Genomic DNA, 20,197 nt, shown 5'->3' with positions numbered 1-20,197 from the left:
ATTCCCAGCTCCCTCCATTGACCTTTGGCTCCGCCCATCAATCCCAAGTTGCATTCAACGTCCCCAGGTTCCCTCCAACATCCATGGACTCCATCCAACATCCCCCGGCTCCCCCTCAATATTTCCCCCCTCACTTCCTTCACTGGCCATCATTACTCCTTAGATCCCTTAATTATCCCTCTCCTCCCTCCACTTTCCTCCTGGCTCCCTTCATTACACCACGGTCACCTTCACTGTTCTCAGTACTCCTCAATGACCGCCCCCCCCCCCCAATTCCTCCAATTACTCCTCCACCCACTTTCGCAGCCATCATGTTGATTTAGTCTCCTCCAGCATCCTCCATGTGGCCACAAAATCTTATTAATCCCAAACTCTTCATTTGCCTTCTTTTCCTGGCTTATCAATGAGCCACTCCTCCACCAATCGCACTTGGGTACAAACACATCCCCATTAGTTTCCTCTTCTGTATAGACTGGGAAAAGTGCATTATTATCCCCCAGCTCCCTATATATCCTTCAGTTTCCTCCATCATCCCTCATCTCCCTCTGATGTCCCAATCTCCTTCCAGTGACCCTCAATATTTCCCTGCTCCCCCCAACATTGCCCCCACTCCCTTCACTGGCCATTTTTATTTCCCATCTCCCTTTATTATCACCCTGGCTCCTTACATTGCCCCCTCCTGACCCCCATCACTGACCCCACCGGCCTCCCTCCATTATGCCACTGTTCCCTTCACCGACTATCACTTCAATGACCTCCAGTCCCGCTAAATATTTTTTTATATTTTCTTATCATTAATCAAGCCCTCTTCCTTCGTCTCCTTCCCCAGGCTCATCAATGATCCGCTCCTGCTTGTTATTTAACCATGGCCCCCTTAGTTTCCTCTATCATGTGGACTAGTGCAAGTGCAGCATTAGCCTTGAGCTCCCTAGATGAGCCTGAATTTCCGTTCAGTAATCCTCAGAACACTTCATTGTCCCACAGCTCTCCTTATTCCTGAGCCCCCCCATATGTCCCCTGCTTGCTTCTCACTTTGTCAGCCTCAATGTCCTTAAGTTGCCTTTAGTAAATTCCTGCTCGCTTCAAACACTGCTGCTCTCATCACCCCTTCCCCACTCCCATCACTCAGCCACAACTACCTTTGTACACACCTGCTCTGTCCATTCACATCATGTCCTTTTGTTAGACTTCAACTTCATTAATCAAATTCCTCATTTTATTAGCCTTCAAACAGGTCATTGGGCCTCAACCCTTAACTGATCCTTGCGACTGCCATGACTCACCCCGTTCCAAACCCACAGCTACTTTCGTACCTTCACTTGTGTCCTCTTCCTTACAGATGAGTGTCAGAGCATCAGAGCTGCAACCTTTGGAGGCTTCACCTGCCAAGTAGCCTTCAATCAACAGGACGGCACTGTTAACGGACTGTACCTGGAGATGACTCAACCAATCCTGAGCACCTTGTGGCAGGATCTGGACAAACTGTTCCAATATGATGAGGTCCACTATTTCTGTCGGGCTACGGATCTCTGGTTTTAACCACTTCCGGCACCACTCCTCCAGCTGATTAGCCACAGTCCGCGGTCGGACGTCTGGTGTGAACGTAAGGTTACGGAACTTTTTACGCAAGCTTTCCTCACTCATTTCAGTTTCCTCCAGGAGGATGCCTTTCAGTCTATCATAATCTTCAGCAGTACGATGTGGCAAACCCTGGTAGGAGACATGAGCGTCCCTTGCGGACATGGAAGACAGTGAAGCTTCACCAGCATCCTTTAGCCACAAGGATCCTTCAGCTGAACACCTGTAAGCCAACAGGAACTCTTCCGGGTCGTCCTCAGGCTCTATCTTCACACCCTTGATATTTTTGCCCAATGATTCTGATGTCTCCCAAAGCGCCCCTTCGAATTTCTGCTCAGTGACCGGTTGCTCCTGAATAACTTGCACTAGTGATTCCACCTTCGTCTGTGTACTTTTCACACTGGTTCCTAGCTTCATGTTGCTGCAGTTCAGTTTCACTTCAGGCTGGGAGGTGTCGCAATCCATCTACTTGCGTTGTTTGAGACCGTTGACTGTACAGATAGCCGGAGGGGCTGAAAAAAGGCAAATATTGCTCCAAATCAATGGATGGTCATTTTGCAATGTAGATGAGTCGCAATTTCTTCTGTCATCAAACTTTCTGAGAAGCACCCCACATGAGCAGGGTGTAGGACACACCTGAAACAAAAACACAATTGTAAGACATTGCAGATCGTCAAACCATAACTTTGTGCTTAATTGTGAAGTCAGTAATTTGGGCCTTTACCCCTAAAAAGACGTCAGCGAATTTCATGTCTGGTCATAATTTGTGTAAAAAGAAAAGTGCTGCACTTCAAGGAAACAGGAGTATAATTTTGCATTCTAGGTGAGGACATGATATAGAGATTGTGATAGGAAGAGAACACAGGCGACAAACAAGAGGGGAAGTAGAGGTGGTCGTAGTAGCAGAAGGAGTTATGGCACCTAAGGACATTTATTAGGGTCAGTGTGAGAACTTCTGCTGCTGGTCATAGTAAAGAGAGAACTTTAACCCAATATCAACAATGTACCACCTAACAAGCATGCTAACCAAGGCTTTCCCAATATGACTAGTGTTTCAGCAGGAACTAGGACTATTCAGCTAATGCCCCATATGAATGTTAATCTTTGTTAGAGCATAGTCGTGTGATGGCACAAGCACATTCAGCTCAGTTTCACTTTGAAGACGCCTTTGATAATTATTTCTGTTTCTTGATGGTCTGAAGAAAACCCATTTGTTTTTTCAAGTCAAGACTTTGTTCATATGAAGGAACTTCAAGAAGTTCTTATCAGGGGGTTCTAGGACTTTGGCTAGAGAAAGCTGGGGGTCCTTCTGAATCAGTGCAACATTCCTTCGATGTCCATTACAAAGACTTATGTAAAATGTCTTCAGCCTTGTAGCAAGTGGGGTTTCCATAAGAATCCTTGAAGTTTGACCCTTCCCTTATCTGCCGCTAGAGGACCATGGCATCCAATCTAATGATTACAATAAAGTCTCATGTATATTTCAAGGACTTACTACAATTAGGTCAATTGTGGCAACTTCTGCTACAATGGCTCATTTTTAGGTCGACTACAAACAATCTTAGGAGGTATTTGAGACATAACGCCTAAAATAAAGCCACAACTGAAGAATGCATCCCCTGCTTCCCTTTTGTATCCGGTCTCCAACTCAATAATGGAGAAATCTTGTAGTTTAGTCAGAGGCAAACTGGTCAATCTGAAGAAGGCTTCAGAGTTGCACGAGTTGACGAAACATCAATCTGTGAAGCGACCAGTCGCTCCTGTCTTGTATAATCCTCGCTCCTGAATACTCTACACAGTTTGCCAAACCTGGGAGATATTGTGTGTGCACCATAATGTCCTTTTCTAGACACTAATGCCAAATTTCTGTATGTGCATATGCAAAGCTTTTAGAAAGGTCACTCCCACCTTGTTTACATAACAGACCATCAAGATAATCTTCATCCAGAGTAGAATGCAAAAATCTGCCCTGGACCAAACGTTTTAAAGCAATTGTGCTTCATTGTGTGACCAATTTCCTCCTATACAACATTGAACATCATGCTCCCAAACATAATGTTCTTGCACCGTACTCTAACATGGGTCTAACATAGATCTTCCTTTCAAAGCATCCACTTGGGAGAACCACCAATCCAACTCCTCCCTTGAGTCATCCAATAAGGAAATTAACACAGAGTATGAAAGGTCCTTTTTTTAAAGTAACGCTTTCAGATGTTGAAGAGCTCCATAATAAAGTGAAGCCGTGAATATGGATCGGATGCGATTAGTAACCTTACAATCCCCGCTAACTTCCAAAGGGAAAATCTGGTCAAACTCAATAATGCCAAAGTCTCCTTTATAACTTTGATTTTCTGCCTGGTTGGGAACACAGAGTTTTTCAATGAAAGTATCACAAAAGGCAAGAAGTGAAACATTTATGAAATAAACAATGACTTCTTTTGATTTACCACAAATCTCAAAGTCTGCAACAGTGACACAATCCAACCTATCTGAACCTATAAACTTTTCCTGTCCTGCAACCTGATCAGCATATGGTCCGGTTATTTTTTTCCTGTCCTGCAACCTGATCAGCATATGGTCCATATACACAATCAACTGGGTTCCTCAGGACAGCAACAAAGCCAGAACAAGTTTCAATGGCTTTGTTAAACACCGCGGGGAGGACAGAAGTCCGAATGGGAGAGCTGTGAACTGCAACCCTTGCAGTCCAGCAAAACTGTAGAAATCCCCTGTGGAAGGGATGAATTGGAACTGACCGATAAGCATCTTTTAAATCTATCATCACCATCCAGTCCCCTGGTAAAAAGGAAAACCACAATGAATTCACCCCTTCCATCTTGAAGTGACAGTACATAACAAATGATTTAGTAATTTTAAATTTAATCACCAGTTAGAAATTCTCGCTTCCTTTGTTAACAAGAAATAATTTGCTCAAAGTCCTGGAGACTCAAAATGTATGTATTGCCCTGTCGTTTTTTCAGGTCCTGGATCCCCTCTGACAACAGATATCTCTCGAATTAAAAAAACAAAATTACCAGAGGGCTAGTCAGTTGTACAGGAGGAGAATAAAACTGTTTAGTAACCCTATATCTGCTGACATTAATACAGAAAGAGTGCGAGTCTGACACCAACTAAATAGGAGACGAAAGATTGAAGAATTGTTGGCTCACCGTTATTCTTGACGAACCATGGTGCAGTGGCCTCTTCCACACCATGGCCACTGTAGCCAGGTGTTGAATATAGTATCTCCCAGCATGATCTCTTAATTCATCCAATGGCAATTTGATCTGTCTCCCTTGCATTAAGTCACTTATAATGGGAGGTCGCCCCTTTTCCTATTTATCTGCCCAACTGTGGATTCCCTACCATTGTGGTCCAGTCCAATTACCTCGCTCTACATCGTTAGAAATAAACTCAAAACATGTTTCTTCTAGTTTAACTCAGTCTAGTTTAAGTGGCCTCTCGTCTCTTAGATCCATCCCTAGCATGCCCTTGCAGATAACAGTGTGCTTTACAAGACAAAAAAGGGAGTTTGATAATCCTCGTTTGTCATTAAATCAGGCCCTGGGTCCTTCCCTTCTCCGGAGCACAGAAGCTTGGTCTAAAAGAGATCTGCTGTTGAAGTACCCCAGAGGAGAGAGCGCTACCTCTGCCGTCCTTGACGAAAATCCGTGAAGTCATCATCTGCTTCAAAGACTACAATTTGCTGGGCCTTCTTCTGCAATGTCAAGAATTGTAAATCTCTTTACGAAAACATCTCTCCAGAGATATCGCCTTCTTTTGCTGCCCCAAATTCCTTGTTCATCATCTCATTTAACTTTAAATCAAGGCCCATCAGCAAGGACTTTGGCTCTCCTAAAAGAGAGGCATTTCCAATCCCTTGAATGCAAAGTTCTCTTTGCATCCGGCCCCTCGAAACCAGAAGATTTAAAGGAGCCTGGAAGAAGCTTCTTCCGTCAGCTCCATTATTTGTGTATGTGGGACCAAAATAGCCAAATGTTTAACCAGACAGACTTGTAAGGTCTTGTCTTTGCCATTCCTTTGATCCTTCTCCTTGGATAAAAAGGGCCACCCTGGAATGATCAATAACTGGAGTAGAAGTCAGTTTGAGAGGAAGGGCAGGCAAAGGAATGTATATTGAAGTGTATTCCAATTCATCCTGTCCAGCGGAGACCTAATCTATCTCTACAAACTCAGAAACTATGGGAGATGAGACCTACTCCCCTAATGCATGATGTATTCTATTTGGGTCAAAGTGCGGTTGCAAAAGAGCATTTAAATTCCTGCCTTCAACCCCACCAGCAGTGGTCAGACCGCCCAAAGTGAGAGACAGTCCCCCACTGGAAACTTCACCTGGAGGGACGTTTGCCACATCAGTAGATTGGGTCTCCACAAAAGTGGCACTAATACAATTAACTATCATCATTTTGGAAGGATTGAGTTAACTTAGCCAGAGAAATCAGACTATAATTCTTCCAAGATGTCTCAGAGATATGTTACCCTCGAGGGAGCATTTCCTTCTCTGTTAGTAGAAGGGGAAACTTCACCACAGTGGGGTGGGCCAGGCCCTTCGAGGACAAGCAGGCATATGGGGAAAAGGAGCCAGAGTCGAATTAGTTACATCTCATGCATAAGTTGCATTGCAATACTCACTGCATAGTGGACCACATCTTTGATTGTTAAACGAGAATCGTCCTTCAAAGACTCCTGTTTGTTCCCATGACCAGGAGCCACCTTATCCAAGGAAAAGTCATACATTTATGCTTTTTGATCCATCAAATCAGGAAGCATAAGATTATACATGACTAAGCAAGCCACTTGTGTCTGTGTCCTGTAATTAGTAGGTACAACAAAGAATATTTAATGCCCAACAACACGTGAGCCGCATTTTGGGGAAAAAAGGGGGAGTCAGTAACCTAAATGATTCAAATGAAGTTTTCACAATACCCACAAGAATAAAAAAACGACCCATCGAGTAATCTACAAAAATATAATATCTATATACCTGTTTTTTATATTCAAAGAGAAAATCCTAAACTAAAAGCACCTGCCTAAGCCTGAGAAAATAGCTTAGCCAGTAAATGCTCATTGCCGCTAACTATGCTCCAATCGGACTCTCCAATGCGCCACAGCGAGGGAAGGGAGCGTTTTTAACACAGGCATCACCTCTGTGCGAGGACCAATGCACGCTCACCGTGCTACGCAAAAGCGAGGAACAAAAGTCTCAAGCTTCCAGTGCATATGCAGGCTCGGTCACCAGCGGGGGGACTGTGACCGTGAATGTTACCAACTCCTGAGGAGCACGCACCACCCGGGGAAAGAAAAAAAACCAAAAAGGAAACCTCAAGAATACTATAGGCCAAGGCCATGTGCACTGAAAAACGTCGCCTGAAAACTTTAAGACGAAAGCATGTGTGCATAGCCCATCTCAAAAAAACAGAGCGCAAAAAGAGCAAAGCTTATAATATCATTAAAAGAGTGAGCACGAGAGACAGAGACGCATACCTTCTGCTAGAGCAGCAAAGACGAGGGAGTAGCCCTCTCAGAGTACTTCTAAGGAGAGTGATGATGTGAGGTTATGCAGAGAGATTAACTGGAGTGCAGGCCTTTATTAAACTATTGTATTGTTGAAGCTTCAATGTGTTATATAAAAACTTGCAATAATGGGTATGTCCACCTTAAATCTAGTATAGAAGAATCAGTCATCGTTGTGGCCTCCAGTCTTAGAATTTCAATATGAAATCTGTTTATCTGGTCAAGATACTTTTTATGGTATTAAAAAAAGAAAGTGTGGCCAGCAACATATTTTTGTCTTCTCATTCCCCAATTATATTTCCATCTTGTTTTTATACTTTCCTAATTGTTGTACATCTGACTGGTCCAGTAGCAGTGAGGTTATACTTGCCTTCTTCATAGAAGATTATTCCTGGTTTCCCCATTGTTGTACACCTGACTAGTCCAGTAACAGTGAGATAATGCTTGCCTTCGTCATGGTGCATTAATCCTGGCTCCTAGTGAACATTTGTCTCATTGACAACTGTCACTACTCCCGCCTGTGGCTATGGATGGGTATCTGGAGTTTGAAGAAAAAATACTGGTAATTCAAACCTTCTGTTTTTGGTATCCTGAAAAGGATAATCTCCCATTGACTGTACTTGGCAGCCAGGCCCTCTTCTACTCTTGTAGTACATTGAATCATGAAGCACCCAGGAGGGTGGGGTGGGCGATAAACCAATCTGATGGGCAGATAATGGCAGAATGCCCACAAAGAAATACCGGCAACAGAGACACAGCAGTGCACTACATGAAGGACATACAGACACACATCAAATACCGACAGACTTTCAATGTTTCTAATAAAAAGGGCTCGGACTGAGGGGGCATGCTGTGTGTTTGATGGTGATAGACTTTGAGGTAAAACCTGCCGCTACACCACTCTTCGGGATGTAGCCTGCACCAATTCTAGGAAAGCATGCAAATGTCACACAGAAGGCACTGAAGACATGCAGATGTCTCACACAAGGCACTGAAGACACGCAGATGTCACACAAAAGGCACTTAAGGCACTGAAGACATGTCACAATGAAGGCTCTGAAGGCACGCACATGTCACACAGAAGGCAGTGAACACGTCACCCAGAAGGCACTGAACACATGCAGATGTCACACAGAAGGCACTGAACACATACAGATGTCACACAGAAGGCAGTGAACACGTCACACAGAAGGCACTGAAGTTATGCAGATGTCACACAGAAGTCAGTGAAGACATGGCACCCAGAAGGAAGTGAACATATGTCACACAGAGGGAGGTGAACACGTCACACAGACGGCACTGAAGACATGCAGATGTTACACAGAAGGCAGTGATGACATGTCACCCAGAAGGCAGTGAACACGTCACACAGAAGGCACTGAAGCTATGCAGATGTCACACAGAAGTCAGTGAAGACATGGCACCCAGAAGGAAGTGAACATATGTCACACAGAAGGAGGTGAACACGTCACACCGACGGCACTGAAGGCATGCAGATGTCACACAGACGGCACTGAAGACATGCAGATGTTACACAGAAGGCAGTGATGACATGTCACCCAGAAGGCAGTGAACATATGTCACACAGAAGGAGGTGAACATGTCACACAGACGGCACTGAAGACCTGCAGATGTCACTTAGACGGCAGTGATGACATGTCACACCGAAGGCACTGAAGACATGTCACACAGAAGGCACGGCAGACCTGCAGATGTCACAAAGAAGGCAGTGAGCACGTCACACACAAGGCCCTGAAGACACACACAAGGCACTGAAGACATGCAGATGTCACACAGAAGGCACTGAACACATGCAGATGTCACACTGAAGGCACTGAAGACAAGCAGATGTCTCACACAAGGCACTGAAGACACGCAGATGTCACACAGAAGGCACTACAGACCTGTCACACAAAAGGCACTTAAGGCACTGAAGACATGTCACACAGAAGGCACTGAACACGTCACACAAAAGGCACTGAAGATATGCAGATGTCACACAGAAGGCACTGAAGACACGCAGATGTCAAATCAAATCAAATCATAAACATTTATAAAGCGCGCTACTCACCCGTGCGGGTCTCAAGGCGCTAGGGGGATGGGGTTACTGCTGCTCGAAGAGCCAGGTCTTGAGTTGCCTCCGGAATGCGGAGTGGTCCTGGGTGGTCCCGAGGTTGGTGGGGAGGGAATTCCATGTCTTGGCCGCCAGGTAGGAGAAGGCCCTCCCACCTGCTGTGGTGCTGCGGATGCGAGGGACGGAGGCGAGAGCGAGGTTGGCGGAGCGAAGATGACGGGTGGGTGTGTAGAAACTGAGGCGGCGGTTGAGGTATTCGGGTCCCTTGTTGTGGAGGGCTTTGTGTGCGTGGGTGAGGAGTCGGAAGGTGATCCTTTTGTTGACAGGAAGCCAGTGCAGGTGTCTCAGGTGGGCGGAGATGTGGCTGTTGCGGGGTATGCTGAGGATGAGGCGGACGGAGGCATTTTGAACTCGTTGCAGACGTTTCTGGAGTTTTAGCGGTGGTTCCTGCGTATAGGGTGTTGCCGTAGTCCAGGCGGCTCGTGACGAGGGCGTGGGTCACGGTCTTTCTGGTGTCGGCGGGGATCCAACGGAAGATCTTTCGGAGCATGCGGAGGGTGAGGAGGCAGGAGGATGATACAGCGTTGACTTGTTTGGTCATGGTGAGAAGTGGGTCCAGGATGAAACCGAGGTTGCGTGCGTGGTCTGAGGGGGTTGGTGCTGTGCCAAGGTCCGTGGGCCACCAGGAGTCGTCCCAGGTGGTCGGGGTGTTTCCGAGGATGAGGACTTCCGTTTTGTCTGAGTTCAGTTTCAGACGGCTGAGTTTCATCCAATCTGCGACGTCTTTCATTCCATCTTGCAGGTTGGTCTTGGTGGGGTCCTTGGTGAGGGAAAGTATCAGCTGAGTGTCGTCGGCGTAGGAGGTGATGATGATGCTGTGTTTGCGTACGATGTCAGCAAAGGGGCTCATGTAGACATTGAAGAGAGTCGGGCTGAGCGAGGAGCCTTGTGGGACGCCGCAGATGATCTCGGTGGGGTCTGAGCGGAAAGGTGGGAGGTAGACTCTTTGGGAGAGGTTGGAGAGGAAGGAGGTGATCCAGTCCAGGGCCTGTCCTTGGATCCCGGTGGAGCGGAGGCAGGTGTCGAAGGCAGGAGGATGTGGAATTCCTATCGCCCGGGACATCTTGATTGGGGTCAAGGGCAACAAGTTTTTATGTTTACTTTGTCCTTGGGACAAGTAGGCCCAACCCCCTGCAGCACAAACCCTTTGGCTGCCTGTTTACAGAGAAAGAAACTATCTGCAGTTAAGGTAATGTGTTTCCAAAACATAATGCTAGCCGAACTTGTATTTATGGTTCATTATTTGAAAGTCTTCATTATTAGGGTGAGTGCTGTAAATAAATGTTTTAAGGTCACACTTCACTACTGACGTTGCTTCCAGTACAAACAAAAAAAAAAACGTGTATACACATGTTTGAAAGGTTTAGGCTATGAGGCTCAGTATAATGCTCCCAGAATGCTCTCTGATTATATGCAAATGAAGTGTCATTTAGTAAAATGTGTTGATGCATGTTAGTATTTCCCAAAAATATTTCTGATGGAAAATCTGTGTAACCATTTTCAACACGATTATGGGAAGCATGAAAATAAACAAACACTGACAAATCCAACTGATCTGACATATTTTTATAAGTCTTTTAGTTTCATCAATGCGTGTCTTGTTTTGGCATATCTTTAGTAACACTTTATTGTTGTGGGAGCTACCAAGCCCTCAACATTGTAACAAACACTGGCAAAACCCTGCCAAAAAGTTTTTGAACTGTAAAAGCACATGTTGCCACCAGCGGCATAACAAAGGCCCCGCAGCCGCCCTCTAGGGGCCCCTTCAGCACAGCACCTGCCCTGAGTGAGTCTGGAGAGGGGGCTCCTCCATGTTCTTTGCAAAGGGGCATCCTCCAGTTTCGTTACGTCACTGATTGCCACTGTAGTTCCTGCCACTGAACAAAACTACTTTGTGTGGCAATATGCTTCTTGTGGAAGAGCAGAATGCGATCACTCACAGTAAAGCCAGCCGAAAGAGAGAGAAATAGAAGTTTAATAAAAACAAAATGTCTTTGTTAACACCACACCTAATTAGGGACCAAGGCCCACATGTAGGTAGCTTTTTGCATGTTGCAAACAGCGACTTTCGCTGTTTGCGACGTGCAAAAAGCACATTGCGATGCACAAACCCAGTTTTGCGATTCGGTAACCTGGTTACCGAATCGCAAAACAGGTTTGCGACTCACAATTAGTAAGGGGTGTTCCCTTCCTAATTGTGACTCGCAGTGCAATGTAGGATTGTTTTGTGACCACGAACGCGGGCGCAAACCAATCACAGTTTGCACCCATTTCAAATGGGTGCTAACACTTTCGCAAAAGGGAAGGGATCCCCATGGGACCCCTTCCCCATTGTGAATGTCACTGTAAACATTTGTTCAGAGCAGGCAGTGGTCCTGTGGACCACTGCCTGCTCTAAAAAAAATTAAACGAAAATGTTTCATTTTTGTTATGCATCTCGTTTTCCTTTAAGGAAAATGGGCTGCATTACAAAATAAAAAAAAAACTGCTTTATTGAAAAGCAGTCACAGACATGGTGGTCTGCTGTCTCCAGCAGGCCACCGTCCCTGTGAGGGCCCCCATTCGTGAGGGGGTCGCAAATTGCGACCCACCTCATGATTATTCATGAGGTGGGCATTTGCGAAGCCCTTGCGAATAACAGATGGTGTCAGGGACACCATCCTACATTAGGATTTGCGACTCGCAATTTGCAGGTCGCAAATCTGAACCTACCTACATGTGGCCCCAAATTCTTAAAGAAAGTCACAAAAGTGCACCCATTGTATATGTCGTACCCCTATAAAATATTTGTGAACTGTATTTTAGCATGGGTAAATACGATGTGTAGATTTGCTCATGTGAAAATCTATTGAGCATTAGCAAGTTCATTTTCCCTCCAGCCACTTTCTTCCCCGTCCTGGAAGAAGTTCTAATTCTGCCATTGTCAGGAGTAAATGTCCAACCTTTCTTATTATGGGAAAATATTATAGAGAAGCTGGTAAAAATCTTTAAAACATGCAGGTTAGTAGGTTTGCAGACTCAAAGGCATTCCAGCACTGGAACTATTGCTTACTGCTTCCTCCAGCCCCAGTATGCAGATCTGAAGAAAGGTGGCAAAATAAGGAAATTGCTACAGTAGGGATTGAAACTGCAAGTATTCAAGCCCTACTATGGTAGTAGCCCTGGCATAATCAGAGAGGCTATTATCAGAGCACTTACATAATGAGATTGCTGCCATAATTTGTTGCCACACTACAAGGCACCAAAGGGACAAGTAGATCTTTTGACAGGACAAGTAGATTTGAGAAGCAACCTGTCCCCTGGACAAGTAGATATTTTAATAAATTCCACACCCCTGGGTCGAGGAGGATGAGGGCGACTGTTTGTCCGTTGTCCATCAGGGTTCTGATGTCGTCTGTGACTGAGATGAGGGCGGTTTCTGTGCTGTGATTGGCTCGGAATCCGGTCTGAGAGGGGTCGAGTAGGTTGTTGTCTTCAAGGAAGTTGGTAAGTTGCTTGTTGACGGTCTTCTCTATGACTTTGGCAGGGAAGGGGAGGAGCGAGATGGGGCGGAAGTTCTTCAGGTCGCTTGGGTCCGCCGTAGGTTTCTTCAGTAGGTCGTTGACTTCAGCGTGTTTCCAGCTCTCGGGGAAGGTGGCAGAAGAAAATGAGCGGTTGATGATGGTCTGGAGATGCGGGCGATGATGTCGTCGGCTTTGTTGAAGATGAAGTGTGGGCAGGGGTCCGAGGGGGCACCGGAGTGGATGGAGTTCATGGTGGCTTTGGTCTCTTCCGTGTTGATGTGAGTCCAGGCGTTGAGGGTGATGGCTGGGGTTGTAGGTTCTGTGGTGGTTGGCTGGGTTTGGTGTCCGAAGCTGTCGTGTAGGTCGGTGATCTTACGATGGAAGAAGGTGACGAGGGAGTTGCAGAGGTCTTGTGAGGGCATGATGGCGTTGGCGTTAGGGTTGGAGAGCTCTTTGACGATGTTGAAGAGTTCTCTGCTGTTGTGACTGTTTTTGTCCAGTCTGTCTGTGAAGGAATTTCTTTTGGCGGCGCGGATCAGTTGGTGGTGTTCGCGGGTAGCGTTCTTGAGGGCAGTCATGTTATCGGCTGTGTGGTCCTTGCGCCAGGCTTTCTCGAGGGTGCGACAGTTTTTTTTTATTCCTTGAGGGTATCAGTGAACCAGAGAGGTTTTTTGGTGTTGGTCTGTCTTGGGAGGCGTCTGAGGGGGGCGAGGATGTCTGCGCAGTTGGTGATCCAATGCGTGAGGCTGAGGGCTGCGTCGTTGGGGTCGGTGGAGAAGGTGGGTTGGTTGTCGCTGAGAGTGGAGAGAAGCTGTCCCGCTGGGATTTTCTGCCACTGTCGGCGTGGGATGGGTTGTGTGCGGAGGTGGCGAGTCTCACGTCGGAGAGGCAAGGGCGTGTGGGGAGATGAAGTCAGTGATAGAGTCGCTGAAGAGGGCGCGTGGTCCAGGGGGTCGGTAGATGAGAGTTCCTCTGAGGGTGGTCCTGGGGTCGGTGTGGATCTGGAAGTGCAGGTGTTCGGCGGCGAGAGGGGTGTCTTCGGTGGAGGTGGTGAAGTTGATGGAGTCCTTGAAGACGATGGCGATTCCTCCTCCTACTTGGTTGGTGCGGTCTCTCCTGGAAATCATGTAGCCGTCGGGGATGGCTATGGCGATGTCGGGGCCGAGGAGGCGTTCATCCAGGTCTCAGTGATGAAGGCGACGTCCGGTGGAGTCCAGGAGGTCCCAAAGTTCAACGGCGTGCTTGTGGACGGAGCGTGCGTTGATCAGGATGCATTTGAGGTGGTTGTTGGCGCGTGGGCTGGCGGGCGTGGTGGTTTCGCGGTGGAAGGTGAGTTTGCAGGTGTGACATATGAAGGGTCCGTGGGTACGTTTCGGGTTGGCTTGGCAGCAGGTGCTGGAGCACCCTGGGTTGAGGGCGTGGAGGGTGATGGGGTCGTAGCGGTGCTGCAGGTTTTGGGAGTGCTGGGGGCCAGGGGTCGTGGCGCTGGGCGCGGTCCAGGTGCAGACGGGCTTGCCTTTGGCGCGGCCGCCATAAGAGGGAGGAGGGGTCAGCTGGGGGCGGGAGTGGGGCGACGAATGGGAGCGGGGCGAGCAGGAGGTGGCGGCGGGAAAGCAGAGGGTGGGGGGTCAGGTAGAGGGGAGAAAAGATAGGGGAGCGGGGTTAAAGGCGGAGGGGAGTAAGGAAGAAATAAAGGAAGATAGGGGAGGGGGGGTTACAGAGGTGGAGGGGAGTAGGGAAGGACAGAGAGAAGAGTCAGGAGCAGAAGAACAGAAGAGAGAAGAGCCAAGAAGAAAGAAAGGTAAAGAAGAAGAGGAGCGAGGAGTCCAGAACAGAAGAACAGAGGAGAGAAGAGCCAAGAGAAGGGTAAAGAAGAGGAGGAGAGAAGAGTCAAGGAAGAGGAGTCAGGCAGAAGAGGAGAGACCTGAGAAGCAGAGGATATGAAGAACACAGATGAAGAACACAGAAAAAGGACCAAAGAAGAAGAGAGAACACGCAGGACGGGGTGTAGGGAAGAAAGAAGATCACAGATAAAGAAAGAAGAAAGCACACGCAGGTCGCGGTGCAGAAGAGAAGGAAGAAGCACAGATGAAGTACACAGAAGAAGAACACAGATGAAGTATACAGAAGAACACCACAGATGAAGAATACAGATGAAGAACAAAGAAGAAGAACGCAGATGAAGTATACAGAAGAACACAGATGAAGAATACAGAAGAAGTACACAGATGAAGAATACAGAAGAAGTACACAGAAGAAGAACGCCGATGAAGTACACAGAAGAACACAGAAGAAGAACGCCGATGAAGTACACAGAAGAAGAACACAGATGAAGGACAAAGAAGAAGAGAGAACACGCAGGACGGGGTGCAGGGAAGAAAGAAGAGCACAGATGAAGAATACAGATGAAGAACACAGAAGAAGACCAAAGATGAAGAAAGAAGCAGGAAGAGAACGCGGTGAGGAAGAGGAGCGGGCCGAGGAAGAGCAGAACACGCAGCAAGGGGGCTGCAGAAGAGGAGCAGAGAGCGAAGGGAAGAAGGACGGCGGAGGAGCGGAGAGAGGTAGGAGGGGAGAGCAGAAGGCAGAAGACAGAGGCAAAGTAGAAGAGGTGAGTAGCGCGGGGCAGGGCGAGGGGCTGGGCGGGGGGAGTACTTACTGTTTTTTCGCAGGACTTGCTTGGAGGTTTCAGGAGCCTGGGCTGGTGGAGCTGCAGCAGCAGGGGGAGCGACCTACCCTTGGGTCAAGGGTCGCTAACTCTGTCGCGCAGCGGCCGCCATAAGAGGGAGGAGGGGTCAGCTGGGGGCGGGGCAAGCAGGAGGTGGCGGCGGGAAAGCGGAGGGTGGGGGGGTCAGGTAGAGGGGAGAAAAGATAGGGGAGGGGGGGTTAAAGGTGGAGGGGAGTAAGGAAGAAAGATAGGGGAGGGGGGGTTACAGAGGTGGAGGGGAGTAGGGAAGGACAGAGAGAAGAGTCAGGAGCAGAAGAACAGAAGAGAGAAAAGCCAAGAAGAAAGAAAGGTAAAGAAGAAGAGGAGTCAGGAGCAGAAGAACAGAAGAGAGAAGAGCCAAGAAGAAAGAAAGGTAAAGAAGAAGAGGAGCGAGGAGTCCAGAACAGAAGAACAGAGGAGAGAAGAGCCAAGAAGAAGGGTAAAGAAGAGGAGGAGAGAAGAGTCAAGGAAGAGGAGTCAGGCAGAAGAGGAGAGACCTGAGAAGCAGAGGATACGAAGAACACAGATGAAGAACACAGAAGAAGGACCAAAGAAGAAGAAGAGAGAACACGAAGGACGGGGTGCAGGGAAAAAAGAAGATCACAGATGAAGAAAGAAGAAAGCACACGCAGGTCGCGATGCAGAAGAGAAGGCACTGAAGACATTGCACCCAGAAGGCAGTGAGCATATGTCACACAGAAGGAGGTGAACACGGCACACAGACGGCACTGAAGACCTGCAGATGTCACACAGAAGGCACTAAAGACCTGCAGATGTCACACAGAAGGCACTGAAGACCTGCAGATGTCACACAGAAGGCACTGAAGACATGGCACCCAGAAGGCAGTGAACATATGTCACACAGAAGGAGGTGAACACGGCACACAGACGGCACTGAAGACCTGCAGATGTCACACAGAAGGCACTGAAGACCTGCAGATGTCACAGAGAAGGCACTGAAGACATGGCACCCAGAAGGCAGTGAACACATGTCACACAGAAGGCACTGAAGACATGGCACCCAGAAGGCAGTGAACACATGTCACACAGAAGGCACTGAAGCTATGCAGATGTCACACAGAAGTCAGTGAAGACATGGCACCCAGAAGGCAGTGAACATATGTAACACAGAAGGAGGTGAACACGTCACACAGACGGCACTGAAGACCTGCAGATGTCACACAGACGGCACTGAAGACATGCAGATGTTACACAGAAGGCAGTGATGACATGTCACACAGAAGGCACGGAAGACCTGCAGATGTCACAAAGAAGGCAGTGAACACGTCACACACAAGGCACTGAAGACATGCAGATGTCACACTGAAGGCACTGAAGACATGCAGTTGTCCCACAGAAGGCACTGAAGACATGCAGTTGTCCCACAGAAGGCACTGAAGACATGTCACACAGAAGGCACTGAACACATGCAGATGTCACACAGAAGACACTGAAGACATGTCACACAGAAGGCACGGAAGACATGCAGATGTCACAAAGAAGGCAGTGAACACGTCACACACAAGGCACTGAAGACACACAGAAGGCACTGAAGACATGCAGATGTCACACTGAAGGCACTGAAGACAAGCAGCTGTCACACAGAAGGCACTGAAGACCTGCAGACCCAGAAGGCACTGAACACATGTCACCCAGAAGGCACTGAACACATGTCACCCAGAAGGCACTGAAGATATGCAGATGTCACACAGAAGGCAGTGAACATATGTCACACAGAAGGAGGTGAACACGTCACACAGAAGGAGGTGAACACGTCACACAGAAGGAGGTGAACACGTCACACAGAAGGCACTGAAGGCATGCAGATGTTACACAGAAGGCAGTGATGACATGTCACACAGAAGGCACAGAAGACCTGCAGATGTCACACAGAAGGCAGTGAACACGTCACACACAGGGTACTGAAGACATGCAGATGTCACACAAAAGGCAGTGAACACGTCACCCAGAAGGCACTGAACACATGTCACATAGAAGGCACTGAAGACATGGCACCCAGAAGGCAGTGAACATATGTCAAACAGAAGGAGGTGAACAGATCACACAGACGGCACTGAAGGCATGCAGATGTTACACAGAAGGCAGTGATGACATGTCACACAGAAGGCACAGAAGACCTGCAGATGTCACACAGAAGGCAGTGAACACGTCATACACAAGGTACTGAAGACATGCAGATGTCATACCGAAGGCACTGAAGACATACAGATGTCACACTGAAGACCTGCAGATGTCACACAGAAGGCAGTGAACACGTCACACAGAAGGCACTGAACACATGTCACACAGAAGGCACTGAAGATATGTCACACAGAAGGCACTGAAGACATGGCACCCAGAAGGCAGTGAACATATGTCACACAGAAGGAGGTGAACATATGTCACACAGAAGGAGGTGAACATATGTCACACAGACGGCACTGAAGGCATGCAGATGTTACACAGAAGGCAGTGATGACATGTCACACAGAAGGCACAGAAGACCTGCAGATGTCACACAGAAGGCAGTGAACACGTCACACACAGGGTACTGAAGACATGCAGATGTCACACAGAAGGCAGTGAACACGTCACCCAGAAGGCACTGAACACATGTCACACAGAAGGCACTGAAGACATGGCACCCAGAAGGCAGTGAACATATGTCAAACAGAAGGAGGTGAACAGATCACACAGACGGCACTGAAGGCATGCAGATGTTACACAGAAGGCAGTGATGACATGTCACACAGAAGGCACAGAAGACCTGCAGATGTCACACAGAAGGCAGTGAACACGTCATACACAAGGTACTGAAGACATGCAGGTGTCATACCGAAGGCACTGAAGACATACAGATGTCACACTGAAGACCTGCAGATGTCACACTGAAGGCAGTGAACACGTCACACAGAAGGCACTGAACACATGTCACACAGAAGGCACTGAAGATATGTCACACAGAAGGCACTGAAGACATGGCACCCAGAAGGCAGTGAACATATGTCACACAGAAGGAGGTGAACACATCACACAGACGGCACTGAAGGCATGCAGATGTCACACAGACGGCACTGAAGGCATGCAGATGTTACACCGAAGGCACTGAAGACCTGCAGATGTCACACAGCACTGAAGGTACACACTGAAGGCACTTAAGACCTGCAGATGTCACACTGAAGGCACTGAAGACATGCAGATGTCACACAGCACTGAAGGCACACAGATGTCACACTGAAGACCTGCAGATGTCACACTGAAGGCCTGCAGATGTCACACAGAAGGCACTGAAGACCTGCAGATGTCACACAGCACTGAAGGCACGCAGATGTCACACTGAAGGCCTGCAGATGTCACACTGAAGGCCTGCAGATGTCACACAGCACTGAAGGCACGCAGATGTCACACTGAAGACCTGCAGATGTCATACCGAAGGCACTGAAGGCATACAGATGTCACACTGAAGACCTGCAGATGTCACACTGAAGGCAGTGAACACGTCACACAAAAGGCACTGAAGACACACACTGAAGGCACTGAAGACCTGCAGATGTCACACTGAAGGCACTGAAGACCTGCAGATGTCACACAGAAGGCACTGAAGACCTGCAGATGTCACACTGAAGGCATACAGATGTCACAGTGAAGACCTGCAGATGTCACACTGAAGGCCTGCAGATGTCACACTGAAGGCACTGAAGACCTGCAGATGTCACACTGAAGGCCTGCAGATGTCACACTGAAGGCCTGCAGATGTCACACAGCACTGAAGGCACGCAGATGTCACACTGAAGGCCTGCAGATGTCACACTGAAGGCCTGCAGATGTCACACTGAAGACCTGCAGATGTCACACTGAAGGCACTGAAGACCTGCAGATGTCACACAGAAGGCACTGAAGACCTGCAGATGTCACACTGAAGGCACTGAAGACCTGCAGATGTCACACTGAAGGCCTGCAGATGTCACACTGAAGACCTGCAGATGTCACACAGCACTGAAGACCTGCAGATGTTGCACAGAAGTTGTGACCCCCTGAGCCGCGGGCCCCGCGAGTGCTCACCTGGGGGTCCGGCTCCTCCTCGTCTCCTGGCTGCAGGCGCTCCCGGGCCCTGGGAGGAGCAGGGGCGGCTCTGCTGCCGGCCGGGGCCCCAGGCGGGGAGGGGGGGTGGGAGGCCGGGCTCCCGCAGGCTCCGGCGCACAGCCCTCGGTTCGCAGCACACGCTGAGGTCGGGGTTCGCGCCGCTCCTGCCTCCAGATTCAGCCGTTAACCGTCCACAGCGACGGCCCCTGTGCTGCCGCTGCCCCTGTGACCCGGAAGAGACCGGCCTCATCTGACTCTGCCCTGTGACCCGGAAGAGGTTGCCCCACTCGAATGTGCTGTCGCCTCTGACGGCCTCGAGCCGCTCCCTCCACGTCCACCCCGCACGGTCCGGTCAGAACCCTTCATTTAATGCAAATCTTGTATTCCCCGAAGGGTGTAGACTGAAGTGTAGCAAACCATACACTTAATTCCAAGCCTCGGAACGGAGGGAGTGCCCTCAGTGCTATTTTATTTCTACTCATCCCCGTACCTTACGGAGATTTTTCAAAAGAGAATCTTGTGTTTACTCAGCGCCCTCGCGAGGCATTGGAGTGCTTCCGGATAAACTGACAAAGCCTGCCGGAAGTCCCTCCCTCCTTCCCGAGATCGCCAGTGTGATTGGCGTGTGAAGTATACCTGCACAGCGAGAGACGGAAG

At 48.5% G+C, this 20,197-nt stretch overlaps 1 protein-coding gene across 1 annotated transcript in view; it reads right to left on the bottom strand.

The window, feature by feature from the left end:
- The window catches only part of LOC138297181 (uncharacterized), a 308,108-nt gene that overhangs the window by 29,293 nt on the left and 258,618 nt on the right, over positions 1-20,197 (bottom strand). Inside the window, exon 12 of the mRNA XM_069236676.1 lies at positions 1,314-2,043. Coding sequence (XP_069092777.1) covers positions 1,314-2,043 — 730 coding nt within the window. The remainder of the gene's footprint in view (positions 1-1,313; positions 2,044-20,197) is intronic.

The sequence above is a fragment of the Pleurodeles waltl genome, chromosome 5, assembly GCF_031143425.1.
Source record: "Pleurodeles waltl isolate 20211129_DDA chromosome 5, aPleWal1.hap1.20221129, whole genome shotgun sequence".
Lineage (NCBI taxonomy): Eukaryota > Metazoa > Chordata > Amphibia > Caudata > Salamandridae > Pleurodeles > Pleurodeles waltl.
Note: the sequence above shows the minus strand (reverse complement) of the source record. Positions and strands in the feature narration are given on the sequence as shown.